The sequence below is a fragment of the Somniosus microcephalus genome, chromosome 6 (assembly GCF_052327205.1).
Source record: "Somniosus microcephalus isolate GS21.2 chromosome 6, FLI_Smic_1.0, whole genome shotgun sequence".
Lineage (NCBI taxonomy): Eukaryota > Metazoa > Chordata > Chondrichthyes > Squaliformes > Somniosidae > Somniosus > Somniosus microcephalus.
Window position 1 is genome coordinate 251,795,667 of NC_140992.1, and position 24,771 is coordinate 251,820,437.

General features: G+C 44.4%; 1 protein-coding gene across 1 annotated transcript in view; it reads left to right on the plus strand.

Moving 5' to 3' along the window:
• The window catches only part of plcg2 (phospholipase C, gamma 2), a 204,209-nt gene that overhangs the window by 119,609 nt on the left and 59,829 nt on the right, over nucleotides 1-24,771 (plus strand). The window contains exons 6-16 of the mRNA XM_085991754.1: nucleotides 608-691; nucleotides 2,419-2,462; nucleotides 3,864-3,936; nucleotides 5,694-5,795; nucleotides 11,452-11,570; nucleotides 12,442-12,527; nucleotides 12,775-12,895; nucleotides 14,786-14,954; nucleotides 17,084-17,194; nucleotides 18,185-18,280; nucleotides 20,916-21,097. Of these exons, the coding sequence (XP_085847880.1) occupies nucleotides 608-691; nucleotides 2,419-2,462; nucleotides 3,864-3,936; nucleotides 5,694-5,795; nucleotides 11,452-11,570; nucleotides 12,442-12,527; nucleotides 12,775-12,895; nucleotides 14,786-14,954; nucleotides 17,084-17,194; nucleotides 18,185-18,280; nucleotides 20,916-21,097 (1,187 nt within the window). The remainder of the gene's footprint in view (nucleotides 1-607; nucleotides 692-2,418; nucleotides 2,463-3,863; nucleotides 3,937-5,693; nucleotides 5,796-11,451; nucleotides 11,571-12,441; nucleotides 12,528-12,774; nucleotides 12,896-14,785; nucleotides 14,955-17,083; nucleotides 17,195-18,184; nucleotides 18,281-20,915; nucleotides 21,098-24,771) is intronic.

A 24,771-nucleotide genomic window follows, 5' to 3' on the forward strand; every position in this document is an offset into this window, starting at 1 on the left:
TTTTTTAAGAACTCCTTATGGCCGTTTGTTTCTTTAAATTCTCCAACGGCTCCGCACAGCTACTGATACTGGTGATTAGAATAGATCCTGCTGTAATTCTACCATCAATTTTGCTTATTGAAGGAGAGAACAGCCGAGAAGGAGTATGCTCATTAAAAAAAAAAATACTCCCCAGCTGTTAAAGCTTAAAAAGGAACAAATGTATTACCGCAACACACAAGCAAAATACTGCGAATGCTGGAAATCTGAAATAAAAACAGAAACTGCTGGAAATACTCAGCAGGTCAGGCAGCCTCTGTGGAGCGAGAAACAGAGTTAACTGTTCAGGTCGATGACCTTTCCTCAGAACGGTATTCCCGACGGTGTTCCCGACCTGGTAAGAAGTATCTTCCAAACAGCAGCACATTTGGATGCCAATCTGCACCCAGGGCTGCTGCAGTGACTCGGGTTATGAGGCAGCCTCTGTGCATCCTGGAGTAGCATCATTCACTTGCACTGAAGTCAGCACCTTGCACCCGCTGGATATTGTTTGGAAGTCATTTCAGTCAGGAACTTCAGTGCGCTCGAGGTATTCCCATGTGAAGTGACTAAATGTCAATTCTTCTAGGACACGGGAAATTCCAAGGACGACCTTAGCTTTGAACAGTTTCACCAATTCTACAAGAACCTGATGTTTGAAAGTCAGAAGATGGTAAGTATATCTTGTCACTGAACATTCAAGCATCTCGATGTTTAAATAACAGTGATTTGTATATATTACCAGACCTTGCTCACTATTTCTTATTGTTCTTGTTTGTAAATTCCTTTTTCCTGTCACGGAGAGGAGCCACAAGAATTGATGGGAAGACCTGCAGGCTTCAAAGATTAATGTTCTCAACTCAGTTCCATGAATCTACATCATTAATCTGTCCCAATTATGTAACAGAATCAGCAGTTTTAGTTATCACAATGTGGTGTTCAGCTAAAGATTAATGGAAGCTGTAAAACCTCATTCAGTACAAAATAAATCCTGGTCCCCGTAAATTCACTGCCACCTAAACCCAAAACTGTCCAAATATTTCTAAAGCAATTGATTTGATGTACCGACACGCTTTTATGTATTTTATATTTTTAAAATCTTTCTACACATTCAAAATAAAAAATGGCAATATGGTGTTTTGCCTAGTCTCTCTCTCCAGTCTATGCTACCTTCTTTAATCAGGACCCTGGCGTGATCTAGACCACAAATATCTGTACAGGTGCCATTGGTGCCACCGCCAGTTGACCAAGGTAGAAAGACCACTCGGACAAAACTGATTCAACAAACCCTCAAGTGTAACTGATGGTCAATACCAAGGGGACGATTTTAACTGCCCACCCCCCTGCAGAAACTGGGCAGGTGGGTAGTTAGAATCGGCCAGGTCACTTATGCACTGTGGAGAAGCCGGGAGTTGACGTTCCGCGATTTTCACCTGCTCAACTGAGCAGGTGGCAAGACCACTTGCCCAAAGCTGTTGGGGTCCTTATTAACATCGGGACCCGACGTCAACTTTTACTAGGCTGCCTGAGCAAGAAGTGACATTGAGTTTCCCACCAGGCCACCTCAGCGAGGAAGCCGATCAAGGCCTGAAGAGGCCCAAAAATTTAAGTTTGAAATGTTTTTTACTTTCCTTTTTTGTGGGACCAGCAGGAACAGCACTGCTTCTCTGGGCTCCACAAGGAAAGCTTAGGCCTTCCCTGCCTCAACTATGCCCTCTCTTTCCCCCCCCCCCCCCCACACACACACACCCCACCGATTGCAGCGACCCCCCCCCCCCCCCCCCCCCACAGGGTGGCCTACCAGCCAATCCTGCCACTTACCTGCTGTTGGCGAGTGACCTCCAGACTGTCCAGAGGGATCAAGGGGTATGGGGAGAGGGCAGGGACCGGGTACTGAATTTGGATGATCAGCCATGATCGCATTGAATGGCGGAGCAGGCTCGAGGGGCCGAATGGCCTACTCCTGCTCTTATCTTCTCTGTTTCTATGCACGATTTTGCACCGTTAGCTGCCCGGAATAGTTGGCAAGTCAGCTGGCAGGATTGCATTGGGGCCCAGGTGTTAATACACTTTGGGCCTCAATTTTGGAGCGATGGGTGAATTTCTATCTCACACTGCTGCTCACCCGCCAAAAACTGGCCCACAGTTAAAATCAGGGTCTATTATGTAGCATTGTAGTTACTTGTCCATGATGAAATTTCAATCAATGCACTGCAGGATTACACAAGTTATTTGAAAATTCAAGCTTATAAGTGCAGTGTTTCTATAATATAGTTCCATTCTTTATCCTCGTCATTACTGATGCTCATATTGACTTTATCTTTCTTGCTTAGTAAATAGTAATATTTTAAAATATGATTGTTAAAATTAAAGCTCATCAATCAAATGCATTTTTTCCAGATTCTTGAGACCTTTAAAATAGAGGGATCTGTATTTATTCTCGGGTAAGGAGAAAACCCTTTTTTTTAATTTTAGGGTCGTTAGATCACAAGGTTAATACAGATGATGATGAAGCCATTTAGTCCATATTATCTAATCAATGCAGAATTTTTTTTTAAAAACTACAGACTCTCAATCATGTCAACTGACTGTATAGTGAAGAATTTAATGTTTTCGCCTCCACTACCTGACCTGGAAGACCATTCCAATCTTTGATCAATCTTTGCATGATCTTCCTCACATTTGTTGTAAATTGTCCTTTCACCAGTTTTATCCTATACCCCCTTGTTCTAGTGTCTTGGCACATCTTACGGTAGTGCTCCAGAGTTACCTTATCTGTACCATTTAGTATCTTGCATACTTCTACAGAGTCCCCTCCCAGTAGCCACCTCTCAAGGCTAAAGATCTCCTGCCCTTGAAATTCTGTATGGATTTTCTCTGCCTTCTGCCATAACTTGGGTGAGGGGGCACTGCAACCCCCAGAGAAATGGCGTAAATGCCTGAAAACGGTTGCACGTGACAATTCTCTGGGGGTTATACTGCTCTTTCATCATTTTATTTGTCATTGATCTGCTCAATTACCGCTTTTTATCTTGCTGCATTTGTAGATTCCTGGTTGCTTCTTTTGACTCGACTGCCCCCTCTCCAGTCCAGTCTCATCTGTGAATGTGACCTGTTTGCATTGGGCTTTTGAACCTGCATTCTCAATCTACATTAGGAACAGTAGAGGGCCCACTACCAATCCCTACACACTCCACTTAGTATTTTCATACCCCAGAATTTCACCCTGACTTCACTTCCCTAACCAGTCCCCAATTCTTCAGCCAACCCTTATCCTTACCCACCTTTTACCTTGAGTTGTCAATAAAGAAAAGAAAGACTTGCACTTATACAGTGCCTTTCACAATCTCAGGACATCCCAAAGCGCTTTACAGCCGAAGTACTTTTGAAGTGGAGTCACTGTTGTAATGTAGGAAACACTGCAGCCAATTTGCGCACAGCAAGCTCCCACAAACAGCAATGTGATCATGATAAAATAATCTGTTTGTGATGTTGGTTCAGGGATAAGTGCCATGGTGCCATGGGATCTTTTATGTCCATGTGAGAGAGCAGACGGGGCCTCCGAAAGGTGGCGCCTCCGACAGTGCAGCATTCCCTCAGCACTGCACTGAAGTGTCAGCCTAGATTTTGTGCTCAAGTCTCTGGAGTGGGACTTGCTGCTGGCAGTGTGTCCCATAGATGGAAAATGTTCCATTCCCCAGAATACAAGATTCACAGAACAAAAAAATGTTGGCTTCCATTGAAGGTGTAGTGTAGTATTCAGCTCAGTTACTAAAAAGACAGATACTTCTTCTCAACTTCATTTGATATTATTTCCTAACTTTTAGTTTGCTTTCTGCTTGCAGAAGAACAGATAGGCCCACTGCCTCAGTTTTGTACCTGCATGATTTCCAGCGGTTTCTACTCCATGAACAGAAGGTAAAATAATAACGTTTAGATTGGCACATAAGGTATGATCAAACTTGTTCCTTAAAAATAAATTGCATCTCACTTAAGAGTTATGAAGTTCAAAATTAGACTAATATTAATAATCAAAGCCAAATGACACATTTGAAGAGTAGCATCTTGAAGGGGGTTGTCCATGCATTAAAATCAATCACTGATTATGCTGGTAGTAGACACCCTGAGGGTGACATTAGTCTGCCTACCACCCTGTTTACGCTGAAGATTGGGGTACCTCGGATGAAAATTTGCTTGAGGCCCGCCGACTTGATTTTCGAGCAGCTCTCAAAATAGGTGGCCAGCGTTCCTGCTCGAAACAGGTGGGAACCTTATATCAAAATGTAAATCAGGGACCTATGCCGGTTGTAGGACCCCAATGACATTCTCGTGTACCAGTGGATGGACTGCTGAGCGGCCTAACTAACGGTTCTTAAAGTGACCGCTGGAGGCTGCTCCGCAAACAGATAAGTCTATGGCCTAGAAATTCAGTGGCCTGCGCCACCAGTTTGCGCCCAAAGAGGGCTTTTGCGCCACTGTCCAAACCTACCGCGATATTTAGCGGGGCGCTAATGGCGGCGTTAGCCTGTAGCGCTGCGCCGCCACCGATGACGTCATCGGTGTGCGCAGCGCCCCGCTATCTCCCCACTGGCCATATTTGGTCGCTGCCGCCTCCTCCGCGCCGGCCGCAAACAGCGACCGGTACACGGGGGCCTACCTGTGCTGGTAGTGGGGCGAGTTAAGGTGGAGGTGTGGCCGGCCGCCTTTTTGGCGGCCGCCTGCCCGCACCTCCGTCCCCGGCCTCCTACACCCCCCCCCTGCGGCATGGCAGCTGTTTCCAGAGAGCCCGGCACTTCTCCTTGGTGCAGGGCTCATTTGCCGGCACTCGCGAGCGGGGATCGCGCTGTTGCAGGCACCTCCCCCTTAAGAGTGAGAGGAAGGCCTGCAGTAGCGCAGGCTGCTGTGCCGCAGCGGGTGGCACTGCGGCACTTTGCACGCCGATATTCAGTTTCAGCGCCCCAAGTGGGGCGCCGAAACCCTTGTTTAGCGGCCGGCTTCCACTTGGGGCGCTGAAACTGAATATCCCGCTGGCGCAAGTGGCTCCGCGCGCAGCGGTAATTCCGGCGCCCAGGCGAGCTGGGCGCCCCAAACTGAATTTCTAGGCCTTTGTTTTTAAAAAAAAAAAAAAAATTTTGTGGGGGCCAGGAGAAACACTAATGCTCCTTCTGGCAGTGGCCGAGCTCGGTTTGAAGGATTGGGGAGGGAGGGGGGGGGGTCGAATTCCAGATTTGGCTGACTTGTGCACCCCCCCACCCCCCACCACCGAATTGGCCCCAGAAGTGTGAGCGACTCCACCCCTCTGCTTTCTCCTGCCAACATTAGCACTTCCTCCTTTTTCTAAAAGGCTAAAAAATGGCACAGCTGCTCTAGGTCCCAGCACAGAATTTAATTTTAACGAATGGAAAATTGGCAGCCGGCAAATCGGGCGAATTGCCCCCTGTACCCGAGTTCCCAATGTGTGCTTCCATTGTACGGACTGGAAAAGTTTACCCTGGAGTTCTTCTTCCCTCCCATACAACAGAAGGTGTGCTGAATATTCCTGAAGATGATGATTAATAGAAAATAATACAACGGTTCTATTCTAGGTTTAGAAAATGTTTCTTTTTTCATGCAACAATAAACATGTCATTTGATATCATTTTAGTACAATCTCGTGCATCTTTTCCACAATATAGGAATCATGGGCCAGTGATGTTAAGAAGGTTCGCGAGCTGATGACTAAGTGTATTTATGATACTTACAGAGAAACAAATGAACCCTTCTTCTATATAGATGAGGTATGTAACCTTTTGTGATGCGTTAGAAGATTTCATTATATGTGGTTAAAAATGCCAATCCTTTGTGTACAAGTTAACTTTGTCAGTTCCTGTTCATATCAAATCATGTCTAGTATGCTGACTGCTAACATAACACTTCCCCGAAGATTTCCTTCTTTTGGTGCATTCCTTTGCTTAAAAGTTGCTGATTGAGTGGGATGACTTGCACTTTCTGGCTTCCATGACTGACTTGCAGCTGGTGCAATACTGCCGCATGTGTCTCGTACGAACAGTTTCCGCTTCCCCACTCCTTACTGGTTCGTGAGACCTGTGCAAGTCTCCATCCAGCTGCTTACCTGACCACGTTCCATTTGATGATGGGGTGATTTCCTAAACATTGCGGGACATTGATATTCACGTATCTGATGGTTCGGAATTATCGATTTCTTCCTTTTTGTTTATAGAATCATACAGTACAGAAGGAGGCATCTCAGCCCATCATTCCTGTGCTGTCTCTAAGAGCTGTCCACTCGGTCCCATTCCCCTGCCCTCTGCTAATACCTTTTTCAATGGTTCATTTATCCAATTTCCTTTTAAAACTCTTATCCAATTTCCTTTTAAAACTCTTAAGGATTTCGTTGCCACCATTGTTTGTGGTAGGTTATCCCATGTCCTAACAATCTTCTGTGTAAAGAAATATTTCCTAACCACTCCCTTCGTCCTTTTGGTGATGATCTTAAATTTATACCCTCGGGTTACTAACTCACTAATCAGTGGAAATAATTTTCCTCATTTACCCTATTGAAACCCTACCTAATTTTGAACATCTCCAGCAGATCTCCTCTTAACCTTCTTTGTTCTAATGAAAAGTGCCCCATTTTGTCTAGTCTCTCCTCCTAATTAAAGCCTCTCTTCTCTGGTATCAACTTAGTGAATCTCTTCAGCACTTCCTCTGTGGTCTTGACACCATTCTTAAGGCAGGGTGACCAAAACTGGGAGTCTGCGCTCACCCCTAACTAGGCAAATGTTGTTAGGGGAGTAGAGCCAGGGGCAAGCGGGGTTAGAGGGCAGGGGTGTAGAGCCAGGGGCAAGCGGGGTTAGAGGGCAGGGGTGTAGAGCCAGGGGCAAGCGGGGTTAGAGGGCAGGGGAGTAGAGCCAGGGGCAAGCGGGGTTAGAGGGCAGGGGTGTAGAGCCAGGGGCAAGCGGGGTTAGAGGGCAGGGGTGTAGAGCCAGGGGCAAGCGGGGTTAGAGGGCAGGGAATCATCGGACCAAGGTGCACAGACATAATTCAGACCTCATTTTAAAGCTCTTATTTTTATATGATACTTTGATTTTATATTATTTCTGGTTAAATAGCAAAATGTACGGCAATTTGGGAAGCACAGAAGTAGAGTTGATTGGGGGATAGGAGTTTTGCCGCAGTACAGGCTGAATGTGACACTCTGGGCTGGATTTTCATTCAGAAGTCAGGAAGGAGGCGGGACTACAACTTTCGAGTTTTAGTCCCGCCTCCATCGATGTCCGGCCAATCCACGTGATTTTCCCTTGATTGACCTTGTTGAGCCCGCCCAGCGGGCTCAGCAGGCCAATTAAGGGCCACCTGGCAACAGGTGACGTCACAGACTGAAATTTCATCTGTCAAGACGTGCTGACAGATGAAATCTCAGTGTTTCACAGCTGTTTGAAGCTGTCAAACACTGACAGTCTGACTTCTAGCCTGAGTCCTTCTACGCAGACTCAGTTAGAACTCTCACCGGCACTGAAAGCTGCAGACTGTCTCTTTTGACAGCTCGCAGCCATTCTGCTTTCAGTGCCGGCTGAATGATGGACTCCCGAAGCCTACAGGAAGAAAGGCTGTAAAGGTAAGTACAGGTAATTTAAACTTCTTTAGACACACCAAACACACTTACCTTTGCACTCATGCACCCATCACTCACCTGAACACTGACATCTCGACCCCTCCAAGTCCTTCAACCCGACGGCCTGCCTGCTCTAACCTGGCGTGGTTTGGAGCCGTCGGGAATCCCACACGACACCCTTCAAAATAGGGATTGGGCTAAAAACTGCCTGTTAACAGGCAGTTAATTGGCACTAATCCCTTCCCGCCTCGGGTCGGCGGGTCCCAGTGCGGGGCGGGTACCCACCTCCTTTGAAACTTATGTGGAGGCGGGATGGTGTCGGGACCCCCGAATTCGGGATTTTAGCCCCCCGCACGGCACACTGAAAATCTAGGCCTCGGGCACTATAGTGCCACCACTGGTGTGATACAAGCTTACATCGGCAGTTTCCAATATAAATGTGGACATAGGAATACATAATGTGAAAAATTTGACCAAAATGTGAGAATAAAACTGCATGCAGATGCCCAAACAACTTGCTAGTAACTCTGCCTCATATCTGATGTGCTGAAGGAAAAGAAGAACTTTCATTTATATAGCGCCTTTCACAATCCCAGGATATCTCAAAGTGCTTTACAGCCAATGAAAGTACTTCTGAAGTGTAGCCACTGTTGTAATTTGGAAGGTTGAAAAGACTGGCTGGGGTTTATCACTTCTGCACTCACCAACCCATGATTTTCCCCCTTTCACTTTCATGGATGGAAAATCACAGGTTGGCAAGTGCAGAAGCAAAAAAACCCTGGTCCGTGAGGCCACTGAGTTTTTCAGTGTCAGTTTAAGAACACGTTTTGCATCCATTAACATAATTTATCAATGATTTACAACAGTTACCAGAGTTGTGCATCTGTACTAAGAGCAATCAGCACGGGAGCAGTTCCAGTAATGGGGCGTTTCATCACTGCAGGAATCTTTGCACAGGCGGTTTCAGTTCTGGGGGTAGTTTCCGCACTGGAGGAGTTTCAGCACCGGGGGAAGTTTTAACATGGGGGAGTTTCAGTACTTGCGGAGATTTTCAGCATTTGTGGAGTTTCAACACTGTGGAGTTTCACCTCTGGGGGAGTTTTAGTATGAGGAGAGTTTCGATATGGAGAAATTTTAATATGGGGGTGTGATAGATTTGTTCTTTCCTTATTGCAATTGAAACAGTCGACCCCATGTTTGGTGCATCGGAACAAATCTTACATGGTGATTTTTGTGAGTTACATTTATCATAGTTCAAAACAAACCAACTTGTCCTATATATCAGGGAGCAGGTGTTGCCAGGAAATTTAGATTTTTCTTACTAGCTTCAAATAGAAGTCTTTAGTAGGCTGGTTATGAATTGATCAAGACGGTACAAAATTCCTGTTCTGAGGAAAGTTGACCCGAAAAGTTGATTTTTATTCTCTTCTCAGAGGCTGCCTGACCTACTGCCGTATTTTGCTGTTTGTTCACAGTATCAGGAATGTTTTATATTCCATTGAATCTCCTCACTTTATTTTGGTATCGCGTAGTTTACTAGATTGGGAGGAAGCTTTCAGTCGGAGTATAAAGCGCCTGAGATGTCCCTCACATATTTTCCCTGGATGACAACTTGCTGATCTTGCTGCGTCCAGCAGGGGGAGGCACACAGCAGAGAAAGAGGAATAATCAAAGACCAGAAATTTCCCATTTTTAAAAAAAAGGGTGGGTTTGGAGCGGGGCGGGGGGGCAGTTAAATTGTTAAAAATGGGATTCCCGACCTGATCCCGTCTCCAACCCGCTCACTTTCTGGTTTAGCCGGAGGTAGGACCAGTGTGGGGGGGGTGGGGGGGTGACGAACCACATCCAGGGGGCATTACCTCAATTTAAATATTGTAATGAGGCTGGAAGCCTCTATTTTCCCCTCGATTTTGAATTTAACTGCAGGTGGATGGGTTTCGCACAATTCGGGAAACCCGGCAGTTAAACCGAGGCGGGGACTGCTGGATCCAGGGGGTAAGTGGCTTTATACCTACCTCCTGGATCTAGGGTCCCTACCTAACCCACCCCCACGATCAGAGAACCCCTCACGAGGCCTCCGATGGCCTCCCTGCTCTCCCCACCCCCCCCCGAGGAGGAGGAAGAATCCTCCACTCCCCCTTCCCTGACGATCCTGCAACCCCTACCCCGCCAATCCTCTTCCTCTCTCTCTCCTCTCTTTTCTCTCTCTCTCTCTCTCTCTCTCTCTCTCTCTCTCTCCCTCTCCCTCTCCCTCTCCCTCTCCCCCTCCCTCTCCCTCTCCCTCTCCCTCTCTCTCTCTTTCCTTCCCCCCCCAAGATTGCCGACCCCCGCTCCTGTTTTCCAACATCCCCCCCCCCCATCCCTCCTCTGGACCAACCCCTCGCAACTGAGGACTACCCGCCCGTAACCATCCAGCCTCTCAAGCTGGCTGGCTGTGGGCAGGAAACTGAGGCCTCGCATTCAAATTAGGCCCTGCTGGTAAAGTCTCCCGGGTCAGACAGGAAAAGTGCAGTGTAAAGGGAGAGAGAGAAAAAAGTATCATTGAAAACATTGAGAGAAAAGCACCACAGGCAAAATTATTAAATGAACAGTTCTAATTATGAATGTGCAATAATGAACATGAATTTAAATTCTGTGGTTCATTTGTAGCATAAATCCCAGCATAACATTGCAATGAAATCACAGGAATATTAATTCCTGCATCAAAAGAATGCTCATCTAAATTTCCACTGGCTTATAAGGACAGGGACAATAATCTGATGCCAGCAATTTCCTCGGGTGTTCTCCCAATCAGCCACCGCAACTTTGGTGCAGGACCGGCAGAATCCCTGTTTGTACGTTTAGCTGGGATTTTTCCTGAAATGATGTCAACCGATTGGGAGAACCTCCAAGACAATTCCCAGTACAAGTCTTGGAATCTGAGTGAAATTACTGAACAGTGACCGTTATCCCTATATTGCTATGATGATGGGCTGGAGATCACACTCTGAGCTCATGGAGAATTCCTTTTCAGATTTAATCAGTCAAGGAGCAACGATTCCAAATTTCTAGGGACATAAATGGTTCACCCTAGAATACAGCGACACCTCAGTGCGTCCGCTCAAAGCTCACAGTGACTTGTACAGTAGCTAGATGCTGACCTGCCTGGACAGAAACCAACACATCGTGCTGGGTGTTTTTTTTTGTCTGGTTGTTTCAATTTTGGCCCATTTGGAAACAAAATATGATGGTTAAAGTCTTCTTTGGGATGCCGTGTAACTGGAATGTGGTCTTTTTAATTTTCTTACCATTTTTTTTCTCCTCCTTTCCTGAAAGGATTAATTCCTCACCGATCTACAGGCCTCAGGTGGCCTTTGGTACCTCATCTAAGTGGCCGTTATTGATTTGCGGGCCACAGACTAAAGTTGACAAAGGTTTTAACCGTTGGTGGTAACACAGCTGACCCTGATTCTGCTTTTTCCTGACATCCTCACAAGTACAGTCCTAGTCGGGGTCACTGGAGAGGGATCCCAAACTGATTTTTCCCACCCGCCTAACACAGATTGCTGGACCCAATTATATAACATCCTTTCTGAGAACAGCTAGCACAGTTTGGCGATCAAGCTTGGGCCGATCTTGGTCTGTATGGCTCAATACTCACTGGGACAACTTGTGAGCCACCGGAGGAAGCTTTGGGTTTTAAATTTCCATTATTCATTCCATTCACTGTGGTTTTATATTAAAATTCAAAAGCAGTGGCTTCAAAATGCACCCTGGCTTCAGATTCATTTTGCGTAAAGGTTAAATTGCTGTAATGTCTGTTCTTCATTATTTTTCAGTTTTTGACGTATCTGTTTTCAAGAGAAAACACAATCTGGGATACCAAGTATGATTCCATTTGTTCCCAGGATATGAACAACCCATTATCGCATTACTGGATCTCATCTTCACATAACACGTAAAGAATTACCTCGTCTGTTTTTAAAGGACTTTCTTCATAAGTTCGAGACTAATTTGTTTTTTTGAGGTGTTGTTGCACCAGTTAATGAATGTCCTTCATTTCTTGCTCCCTGAAACTCTGGGGCAGCCAGTCACTTGGCAGCCTTTAACCACATTGTCCACATTGACTTTCAAACAAGGCTGGAAATGTTGGTTAAAATATGGTATGCAGTATCTTCGATAATACTCAAAATCATTGACATTGATTAACAATAATCTCTCATCAATATTATTTGGAACATTTAAATGGATGTTGTTAGGGCTAGGGGCTTCGACTCTAATAAGTACTGAACTTTTTGAATCTGCAGATCATATTTGGTTCAAATGGGTTTCATTATCGTACAACGCTGGTCAGAATTATGGTTCAGGTTACCCACAAATTCTCGTTCTTCTACTAATGAAGGATTGAGGAACGTTTGATATTGTTTCAATACTGCAGACACACATCCCACATCTTCCTTGCTTAGGTTTCCCAGAGTCCTGCCTCCATGAATATCCCCCGCTTGTCACTTTTTCACAGCCTCTTCTAACAACATTTTTCATAAAGATTAAACCCAATCATGAAGTACATTGCAGAAAAATGGAAAATCTTATCAAGTGATCTTTCAGAAACATGCCATTTGCCCAGTCTGCATTGGTGTTTTTCTCCACAATGAACTATCTAGTTTAATCCTATCCTCCTGCTCAAATTATGTAAAAGCCAACCTGGTTAGGACTATTTAAAGGTAATCAAGTGCCATTCTTTTAATACTGCAATATTATTAAATATTTAAAACAGTGTACATGAATTATTTTACTAAAGTAGCTGACTATCACTGTTTTGTTCATAGGTACCTCACGGGAGATCAGGTTCGTAGTGATTCATCGACAGAAGCGTATGCTCGATGTCTGAGGATGGGGTGTCGATGTATTGAATGTAAGCTGAATATATAGGAAAAGAAGCCTATGTCATCTACTTTTGTGCTCTCAGTCCATGTTAAATAGCCTGAATAGATCCACATCATCAATGCATTTCAATATTTTAAAGGTCTGGATCATTTCCCTCCTCAACCTCCCTTCATATGAAGCTCAGGTTTTAGAGTGGAGTTTCAAACGATGACATTTTATGGCATGTACTCGTTCCTTTATGATATTAATGTCGCATCTTCTTTTAAATATTTTAGTGGATTGCTGGGATGGGCCAGATGGGAAACCAATTATTTATCACGGCTGGACACTGACTTCCAAAATCAAGTTCGATGATGTTGTTGACACCATCAAAACTCATGCCTTTGTTTCATCAGAGTAAGTTCCAACTGCTTATTTTGTTTAGTGCTATAGCTGCCTGATCATTGTTGTCACTGCAGGCTACACCAATCACTACATCAGGCCTTCTTACCATTCATCACACTGAAAGGTCTGAACAATAGAGCAATCCTCCGTTCTGAAGAAGGGCATATATGTGAAATGTGAACCTGTTGTTTTCTTCTTATTATTTATAGGCACTGACTGACCTGTAGTTTATTTCCAGCATTGTCTTTTTCTGTTTCAGATTTCCAACGTTTTATAATTTTTTAAAATTCCGTATGTTTTCCATTTAAGGGCGGAAGCTGGCTGGAATGCTAGTCTAGCTTCCCTAGAATGCAAATGAACTCTACAATAAGATCTGCAGCTTTAAAAGAAAAAAAAAAAGTTGTTCTTGGGATGTGGGCAACACTGGCAAGTTGGCATTTATTGCCCATGCCTAGTTGCCCTGAGGGTACTCTCAGTACTGCACTGAAGTGTCAGCGTAATTATGTGCTCAAGTATCTGGTGTGGGGCATGAACCTATAACCGTCTGACTTAGAGACAAGAGTGCTACCACTGAGCCACGCCTGGACCGAGCCGTGTACTACATTACGGTGATGTCATCTCCTTGCCACTCCCACAAAATGTTGTAAATGAATGTTCTCGTGTATAGGTCTCCTCACGTATAGGTCTCCTCACACCACTTAGCATTTCTCTGCATGGCTTTAGAAGAAATATTTTGGAATGATGTTCCTTTTTTTAAAAAAAATATAAAGTAATGGAGTTTCACTGCTGCTTTCAAGAGTTTGATTTTACATTACTTGTCAGTAATTACAGTGCTTTTTTGTGCTCATTGAGGTGACAGTTTAGTGCCAGGGAATTTCAGGCACCTGGTGTCAGCATCAAGCACTCCCAGTACAACCAGGTGCAGAAAGAAACTCTGGCCGCGAAATTCCATTACGTCCCATTTGGGGGCGGTAACCGAGTTAAGGCCGGACATTTAGCACAGCCAAATTTCTGCCGCGGGGCGGTAAGGGGTTGTGGCGCACGGTGATGACCTCATCGCCGGTGACGCAGCGGGCCGGGGCACTACCAGCGGGGGCGTGGCGCTATTGGGTAGCAACGCCCTACCGAATTTCTTGGGAGGCGTTTTTTTTTTTTGCCACCATCTTTTTTTTTTTCTCCCACCCCCCCCCCCCCCCCCCCGGGAAGCGCTAACGGCAGGCGCAAAGGAGCCAAATTTCTAGCCCACTCTTGCTCCAATAACGTGCCTCAACCCCAACCTCGGAGAAGCAGCCCCTCGTGCACCAATGTGACATTTTTTTCAGTTCCCCACACCAGTCATCCTTCGACCTGAATGACATTATCAGTTGGTGCCAAATTTGTGTTTAGGCCCATTGCCTCCCTAGAAACTGGATTGAATCTTTTCTTCTGTCAGTCTGGTCTGAATTTGGAGCCAGGTCCCAGAGGTGAAAGATCAGTGTCTAACCCACTGCACCACCCAGTTCCCAATTACAATATTCTTGTACCTATTTTCTTCAACTGATTTGATTAGCCATCAAACATTTATTATTAAAAATATTTTATTGCAGTTGCTCATTGCGTACACGTCATACCATACAGAGTATACATGGTGACGTAAGAAAACTACTAGGCACGTGGTCTAAGCGTTAAACAAAGCTTTAATCCACTGTTTTACAACATGGAGGTCTAGTTGTGTCCTTCACTAGTTCCTGTTAAGAATGTCCTGCGCAAGCTGGGCCCGTGCCCGAGTATTTATACTGTCCCTGGACAGCGCCACCAGTAGGCCGCTCAGTATTATTTCATAAGTCTTTCTTTCATGAATGACTGATTCATGTCACATGGTACAGTGGATGTGGCACTAATTCTATCATTTGACTTTCTAAGGTACCCAGTCATACTTTCAATTGAAGAACACTGTACAGTTGAGCAGCAGCGACATATGGCCACCAAGTTCAAGGAGACTTTTGGGTCTCTGCTTATTACCAAACCAATTGAAGCAAACGCAGAGCAGTTGCCATCCCCGGCACAGCTTACCAATAAAATTATTATTAAGGTGAGAATGTCACATTGGGTTTTTCGAATGAGTTAAACTTAGGCGTTACAGCACTGATAAAACGGGAGGTTAGAAAAAATGTTTTCACACAAGAAAAAATATGGAATTCATTACCACAAGTGACTGGATAGGCTGGGTCTGTTTTCCTTGGAACAGAGGAGGCTGAGGGGAGACCTTATTGAGGTGTATAAAATTATGAGGGGCATAGATAAAGTGGATAGAAAGGACCTATTTCCCTTAGCAGAGGGGTCAAAAACCAGGGGGCACAGATTTAAAGTAATTGGTGGAGGGTTTAGAGGGGGTTTGAGGGGAAGTTTCTTCACCTAGAGGGTTGTGGGGGTCTGGAACTCACTGCCTGAAAGGGTGGTAGAGGCAGGAACCCTGGGAAGTGGGATTAGGCTGGATAGCTTTGTTGGCCGGCGCGGACACGATGGGCCGAAATGGCCTCCTTCCATGCTGTAACTTTCTATGATTCTATGAAGTGGCCACTAAAGCTGAGTCAATCAGTGTTTAAGAGGGAATTAGGTAGAAACTTGAAGAAAGGTTTTGCAGAGAAAGCAAGAAAATGGGATTAGGATAATGGCTCCAATGTGGAGCTGCCACCAGTTCACACACAGCCTGAAAGGCCTCCGTCTATGAATCTGATACTTTTGAGATTTAGTTCTCATCCTGTAATAGACTGATACCAACCAATATGTAACTGACAATGCTGAATCAAAGTCACATTTGACCTTTGACACTCTTTACAGAAACTGACCATTTTATTTGAGTTATCTTCAAACTTAGGACACTACAAGGGATGAACATTTTTTTCAAAAGCATGGGAAAATCGGTGAAGATACGGTGTTGGATTGGGAGCAGCCCCATGGAAAATCCTGGCCATTTTTCAGCTTTTAATTGATTATTCATGCTCAGATACAACATCTATCCATATAATGGGACATTTTCTAAATGCATGTGTGTAATGTAAGTTGTAGTACTGTAATGCAGGAGTGAGCCTGCAATATGGCTGATTGGTCCATGCAAACCAGTCAGATCCCAAATTTGGTCTGTGCCAATCACGTGACACTACAACCAATCCAATTCCACAAAGAATGTACAAAGTGGGAATGTTGGATGTTGCCCCTTCAGCATATTTGCTGCAGAAAAATTATTAATATTTGAGCTCCCAGCTTTACACTTTTTAAAGCACGTGGCCAAGGAAAACAAATGGAAAGTAAATCAGCATAGGAGCCAAGCCAGAAGAAATGTAGCTGTAGAGCGGAGAGGAAGCATTATGGACTAAAATTAGCAACTGGGAGGGAGGGGAAGGGAATAAGCTCAGAGTAGGAGTAAATGGGTTTGGAGGTGGAGGAGGTAAGGTGAGATAAAGAAAGACAGACTTGCATTTCTGTAGCACCTTTCACGACCATCGTACGTCCCAAAGTCCTTTACAGCCAATGAAGTACTTTTTGAAGTGTAGTCACTGTTGCACAATTTGCGCACAGCAAGCTCCCACAAACAGCAATGTGATAATGACCAGATAATCTGTTTTGGTGATGTTGGTTGAGGGATAAATATTGGCCCAGGACACCGGGGATAACTCCCCTGCTCTTCTTCAAAATAGTGCCATGGGATCTTTTACATCCACCCGAGAGGGCAGACGGGGCCTCGGTTTAACGTCTCATCCGAAAAATGGCACCTCCGACTGTGCAGCACTCCCTCAGTACTGCAATGGAGTGTCAGCCTAGGTTTTTGTGCTCGCATCTCTGGAGTGGGACTATGTACCCACAATCTTCTGACTGAGAGATGAGGGTGCTACCAACTGAGCCACAGCTGACACACGTAGCAGGGATTCCACTTCCAATTGTGGTGCTCTGAACACTGCTCCAGTAGTGGTAGAAAATGTAAGAGCTCAATCTGTAAATTTGTGAGCAACACGGAGATCGAGCAGCATGTGTTTGCTTATTATAATTTGCTGTATTGTTCCTATCATTTTCTCCATTTATTTTTGATTCTATGCACCATTCTGCAGTAGAGAGGCACCCTACTAAAAGCTAATGAGGCCTAGAAATTGTTGTAATGTGTGTTGTAGCCATCTATTGAATTGTCAGTCTGCTATTATTGTGAAACTTCTGTCAATGTTTCAGCACAAAAAATTGGACTCTCAGCAAGAGAATAGCACTTCCACCATCTACACCTCTTGCAAGGAGCTTGAAAAGAAATCTGGATTTCTCTATCTGCTGGATACAATTGATCTGGTAAAACCACAAGCATCACTATAACAGTTCTTTGTGACTTGTACTGGATTTATAGCTAACATTTACAAAAATAAAGTTAGCAAAGATGCATTGAAATACTAATATTACTGAAAGATACTGCAGGAGACTTTGTTCTATCCGGCACCGACGGGACCGAGCTGTTGCCGATCTATCAAAACTGCCGGACGTACCAGCGTTAATGTTGAAGCATACGGAGATTTGCAGCTCCGTATCTGGCAACAAACACTGTTGCTTAGCAACAGCTTCTAAACAGTCGGCCGTACCTTAGAAGCATCTCTGTAGCTTAGCAACAGCTTCAGAGAGACTTTGCAAAGCCTGACTGTTGGGGAAAAAAAAAAAGCCACGAGAAGAAAAAAAACCTAACAAAACAGCTCCTGATTTCTGCCGGTAGATCGAGGTTTCTGGACATACAACTTCCGGATAAACCAAAGTTTCCTGTAAATCAGAAATGTGTTCATAATGACCAAGTGGTTCTGTGAGGAAACCTCTAAAAAGCAATGTTGTTAACAGTTCATGAGATTAGCTTCAGATCCTTTGCAAACTGCTACGATTTGAACATAGTAGCTGATCTGAGGCCAACTCTCACAATAAGAACAAAACTAGACTCTAAATGAATGAGCTTGTATAAGGTCTGTCCATTGTGTTCTGCCCTAGGGCAGGTCCGAGCGCAAGCCTCGCACGTGAGATTCTTGAGCCGTTTACAAGGGAATAGTAGCTGAGGTGGTTTTCCGTTGCTTTCCTCACATAAGATACATATATCTATCCCAAAATGTTCTGCACAAAACAAGACCTTTCTTAACAGAACTGTGCAGTGTTTGATTGCATTACTAGCTTCTGATCTCCGTACCCTTTTTAAATATCAAATGCATAAAAGGTTAGATGCTACGTCACATATTTGCTCTATTATTGGCATATAACCATTGTATAATTGTCACTGTGTTTTAAACTCTGTTTGATTTCTTTCTGCAGACATGGTATAAGCACTACTGTGTAATAGTAGATGGCAAGCTTTATTTCGCAGATCCAAGTGATGATGATAATGAATTTGCTAGAATGACATCCCAGGTATCGTTCATTTTAACCTGCTTCATCCTTTGCTCCCTTCCTTCCTCTCTTGCTTTGTTTGTTCCTTTCCTCCCAGCACAGGGTTCCAGCAGGTTTCATTTCTGTTGGCTTATTCATATGTAATCGAGCAATAAAAATGCCATCAACATCTTCTGCACCCATAGTTTTTTCCTCATCTTCCCCGTCCCCCCAACTGACATGTCTACACAACTTTTCTCAATTGCGTGGGTGGTGCTGTTCAACCCATGGGAACATCTACAGAGCCAGAGTTGACCCGCTCAGGTGGTATGAGAAGAGAACCAAAACACAACCAATTCTCCTTCCATTCCAAAATGACATTGAGAGTTGGAAAACTCCCTCTCCAACAGAAAGCAGAGCACAATTGCAGTCAAGAGTAAGATTCTGACTTTAGTTTCCGCGTTGGAAGCTCAGTAGTCTTGTGATACAGCTTCTCAACTCTCTCAATGTATGACTGATTCAGTGGTATTCTAATTTGCTTTATCTTATTACTTCTACCATAATGCAGCACCAAACACCAGAAGACAGGATTATTTCAGAGAGTTTGGTGATCTCTGCTGCAGAGACAGAATGGGGGAAATGTTAACTTCTGGACCTGCTGGGAGCGGGGGGTGGGGGGCGGTAGCGTGCAGGAAACCCGGAAGTCTGGGTCTCCCTCTTCCCCCCCCCCCCCCCCACTCCCCTCACCCACCCCAGTTTTAACTCCACAGCGTGCGTGTGACTTCACTGACTGGTTCCCCACCCGGAAGTTAGCCTGATTGAGGGGCTTGGCTTCCAGTCGGACGGGGAACGCTGGAGAAGAGGCTGCAGCCCCCTGTAGGTTCGACCCCCGACCCTGGGGTGGGGAGGGGGATTCAATCCCTGACCAGTGTGGGGGGGGGGGCAGCATTCCTGCTTCACATGGCCCACAAGGAGAGCTCCCGGAGGCTGTTGCCGCCTCGCTGCAGCTGCCGGGGTTCCCGAGACCCGGGAACTGTGGTCAGCCACGGTTAAACCTGCAAAGCAGGTTAAATCCAAGACTTCCAGCCTCATTAACATATTTAAAGTATCAATCCGCCTCCTGGAAGCAGGTTGGCTGCCCCCACCGTCGCCCCTCCGTTAAAACCAGAAGCGAGTAGGTTGGGGTCAGGATTCTGATTTTTAACACTTTAACTTCCCACCTGACCCAAACCTGCCTGTTTTTTGGGGTTAAAATTTCCCCCAATGTGCTGCTACAAGCACTGAAGAGCATCCTATTTTAGTAACAGACATTGCAATTATGTTGTGTTCACTTATTCTGTTCTTAATTAAGCTAACTGTTTATTCAATGAACCACTTTAACAAGAAATGATTGAAACACTTCATCATCCTCTGACAGACAAGCCCTGAGATTGCATCCAGCATCACGACACAGGATTGAAACAGTCTCCCCTGTGATGACTATTATTGAACTTAGAGCTTCAATCCTCAGTGACATGGGCCCATGGCATTAAACTGGCCATATTTCAACCTCAACCATCATTTAGAATCAAAGAATATTACAGCATTTACATATTTCCCATTCTACCCATCCTGTGTAGAGAACGATATTCTAACTTCCCTTGCATTTCTTTTTGTGATGATCTTAAATGTGTGCCCTCTTGTTACTATCTCACTGACCAGTAGAGCAATCTGTCACAACTTACCTTATCATAGTCTTGATAACCTCTTTCACATCACCCCTTAACCTTCTCAACTCTAGTGAACAGCAGCCAACGTCTCAAGTTTCTCATTTGTAACTAGAACTGCTCATCCCTAGTAACATCCTGGTGAATTTAGGCTGCAGCATTACTTTTATATCCCTCCTCTAATGGGATACACAATATTCCAACTGCAGCCTATGGTTCTGTGCAAATTCTACCTTTTTGTACCCTACACCTAGATACAGTACCAAGGATTCGGTTTGCCTTTGGCATGGCCATTTCTTAACCGTGTTACCCTTCACCTTACCATTCTGCCGTGCTTGCTATTTGAGTAACCTGCACATCACTACGATATGAATTTGCGTTTCATAGAATTATGCAGCACAGAAGGAGGCCTGTTCCAGCTCTTTGAAAGAACTATCCAATTAGTCCTACTCCCCTGCTCGTTCCCCATAGCCCTCCGAATTTTTCCTTTTCAAGTTTTTATCCAATTCCTTTTTGAAAGTTACTATTGAATCTGCTTCCTTTCAGGCAGTGCATTCCAGCTCATAACAAATTGGTGTGTAAAAGAATTCTCCTCCTGTCCACCCTGGTCTATTTGCCAATTATCTTAAATCTCTGTCCTCTGGTTAAATGCTCTCCTGCCAGTGGGAAACAGTTTCTCCCTATCCACTCCATCAGAACCCTTCATAATTTTAAACACCTCTATTAAATCTCCCCTTAACCTTCTCAGCTCTGAGGAGGACAATCCCGGATTCTCTTGTCTCTCCATAACTACAAGTCCCACACCTCCTGGTATAATTCTGGTAAATCTCCTCTGCACCCTCCAATCCCCTCTGCACCCTCTTCAAGGCCCTGACATCTCTCTCATTTTTGTTTTTTCCCTTCACTATAATTGTCTCTTCATGGTAATACAGTATCTGTAGAAATGACTAACGAAAACTTTTTTTATTTAGGAAATTAATAATACAAATCGCCACTTTAATGAGAAATGGTTTCATGGGAAAATGGGCAAAGACGGCAGGCAGAGGGCGGAGAGGCTGCTCCAGGAGTTTTGTATGGAAACAGTGAGAGGAGATGGAACTTTCTTGGTCCGGGAGAGTGACACATTCCCTGGAGACTTCACGTTGTCATTTTGGTATTGGTGTTTTTCTTTTTTTAAGTTAAACTTTATGGCCCGGGGTTTCCACTCGGTTGCACTGGGGTTTTTCTTCCTGCGCGATTCGCCCGAAATTGACCAAACTAACGCAAAAGATCACGGAATTTCAAGCGCACATTACGTCCAGCGCAAATCGAGTTTCCGCAATCTTTTGCGCTAGTCTTAAAAACCTCACGCGAGAAACAGGCCCTGTCCACAAAACTGGCCACACCTCCAGGGCGAATTAACCATCATTGGGCTAATTGCGCTCGATTGCTAGCCTTTGAGGAGGCTTCAAAAATGAGGCTGGATCTTTTGGGCAGCAGGACGCTAATAGGTGCATTTGAACAAATTTTTTAAAATTTAGTATTGGCCCAGAAATTCGGGTCGGGGACTTCCCGCGTGTGCAAGCCTCCGACCTGCACTTACCTAGTGCTTGCGTATCCCAGGGGCGCAGTTAGTTCAATGCATCCCCTGGGGTCACGTGGACCATGGAGAGCCAATGGTAGCAGGGAATGCTTCATTCATAAGTTTGACAGGAAGAGCTGTCAAACCTATAAATGCTATAAGCCCCAAAACATCACTAAAACTTCAAATACTTTTTTTTTTAATCACATTTTTAAAATAACTAAATTACATGAAATAACTTTTAAACAATTTAAATTTTTGAAAAAATTAATTACATTTTCTAATGGGGCTAAAAATAAACTTACCTTTCTTTAAAGTATTTAAAAATAATAAACCTGTGGAAAAAATGTTTTAATTTTAATTAATTCACCACTTACCTTGTTAAAAGCAAGCCTTGCGCCTGCTTTTTTAAAGTGTAACTGCTGGAGACTTACTTTTTTTTCCAGATTTTTCCGGGAGGGTAAGTTCGATGCGCACGCGCTGCCTCTCAACCCCTTTCAGGGGAACGGAAGTGCCGGTTTCCCGCGCATGCGCAGTGTGTACTCACCTGTGGAGACCCGAATTTCTAGGCCAATGAAATTTACTGTACCTCAATCTAACTAGGAAATTGTTTTGTACATTTTTTAAAAGTCATTTTCAGTAAAATCAGGTTACTCATAGATGCTGGATTGACACTGATTTAAAATGCTTATATTTTGGGATAAACCCATTTTCAACTTTATTAATCAAACTGCAACTAGTTACCACTCCTAAATATATCAAGGAATGTTTTTTAAAGGGTTTAAATTTTTACTTTTTTTTAATTAATTTTTAAAACGCTGCCCAATTGCACTGGTTCGTTGCAGAGTTTGCGTTCGGCAATCTGCAAATGAGTTTGAGCAGAAACTCGGGCAGAAGAATCACTTTTCAAAACCGGCGCGCACCAAAGCGGAAACTCTACCCTATATTCTTACTGAGCGGAGATTATTGTTTAAAAAGCGACATTAAAAAAACAAGACACCATTGGTTACAGAATTATTTGGAAAAAGGACAAAATAACAAAGGCAAAAGAAGTAAAATGGCAAAAGGATTAAATAAAAGACTTTCACCACTTTTTACAATAATGTAGGAGTCTCTGCACTCCTAGCAAAGAATCTATAAACTCACTAGTAATTAACAAACTGAGTTTAATGTACTAAAACTTTACAAAACAAGAAAATGCAGGAGAAGCTCTAAACAGGTCTATTCACTATCACTCCACACGAGGACTAGCTGGAAAACGCCCTCTACCTCTGACGTCATCACGTTTCCCGCCGTTGGGACGTCACATGACCCACGTGATGACGTCATCGTGTCAGATCGCGATTTTGTCGATTTGGCTCTGGTTAACCAGAGCCAACATTAAAAGGTAGTAAACATGATTAAAGGCAATTGTACAAGTCACTGAGAGTCTCTTAGTGGCTTTGCCACAATAAGCCATTAAATAGCAATCAAAAGTCCGACGGGTATACTGGATTACAAATGAACCAAAGCCCTTAAACTGTTGTCTAGGTAATACCAGTAGGTAATAGGCAGCCATATATCAACAAGTTCACAGAATCCATTAAGCACCTTTTTCAATGTTTCTTCTTTAAACTACTGACAGTGATTAAAATGACATCAATTGGCAGTGTTGAACAAGAGTGAGTTAGCAGCTTCAGGAATCTTTGATTCTTCTTTCAGTACTTTGGCAATGCAATCTTAAACCCTTTTTCTGGAGATAATAGTGTGTGATTAGTACTCTCATCCCCTGGCCGGCCACAAATGTATACTAGATTTGATCCAAGATCTTGACAGTTAATGACCAGAGATGGTTTATGCAACTGGCTTTGATAAATAAAATGATATTATCAGCAGATTTATTTACCTCACTTCTATGAATCTGCTCCCTTCTTTAGAAGAGTAGCAATGTAACGGGAGGGTTTGTCCTGCACAAGCTATTAATCCAATGTCTGCTGAGGTTTCTCATCAAGTGACTTATTCAGTGAAAGAAAGAAATAACTTACATTTATATAGCACCTTTCATGTCCTCGGGATGTTCCGAAAAGCTTTACAGCCAATGAAGTACTTTTTAAAGTGTTGTAATGTAGGCTAAAATAACAGGCAACTTGCACATAACGTAGTCCTTGAGCGGATAACCTGTTTTAATGATGGGGGTTGAGGGTTAAATGTTGACCAGGATACCGGGGAAATCTACCCTGCTCTTTTTCGATTAGTGCCACGAGGACTTTTTCGCCTTATCCCTAATGCAGCACCTTCAGCCATGCAGCACTCCGGGGTGGGGGGGGTGAAATTAATCTTCAACAGGGGGCAAAACTGGCGGTTGCGGATCGCTTGCCCTATTTTCTGTTCTATTGACTTCGATGGAATGGAAAATCCAGAGGGGTGTATAATGGGCAGCCGCTTCGCTACCGCCTGTTTTGCACCTCCCCTGAATTTGAATTTCACTACCCTTGAGACCTGTACTGAAGTGTCCGCCTCATTGCCAAATTCCAAAGACAGCGAAATAACCAATCCAGTCTTGACCCGAGCTCAGCAAAGTTACCCATTAGGACAGCAGTGGTGAGAGTTGCTACTCTTAGACAACCTCAGGTCTTTTCCCAGGGTCCGACTCTACATTCGGTGGGCTCCCCGCAGGATTCCCACCCACATTTGGGAGGCTGCCTTGGGGAGGGAGGGAAATCGCAGTGCAGACTCCGGGAGCCTTGCAGCAGCGTAGTCTGAGCGGCTCGCTCTGCGGCAGCTGAACAAAATCATTTATATTAAAAAAAAAATAGAGCCAGAAGGACCTCGATCGATTAGAGTTTTAAATCCCCTCCGCCTGCCATAGCAAGACGGTAAACTAAAAAATACCCCACAGTTTTCTTAGCATTCAGTGTTGTAATAGAGCAACTGCCAGGAACTAAGTCAAAAGGCACATTCTCATCATGTGTACATCAGGTCCCCCTCCCGTGCTGTCTTTGCACAGGCGGATCAGATAGCCAGAACTGAGAGAACGTGTCTGGGGCTGATCTGGATGAAAGCTGGAGACTGTCGAGATCAACGCTTGCTCTGCAGCCCAGTTGAAGTCAACTAGAAGGCGGAGAGGGGTGAGGCCTGGTCTGTCACAAAATTCAATGCTGGGAGGAACAAGGTGGAGCAAAAATGGAGATTCTTTTTATGGATATTTGTCTGCTCTCTCAGGTGGACATAAAAGATCCCATGGCACTATTTCGAAGAAGAGCAGGGCAGATATCCCCGGTGTCCTG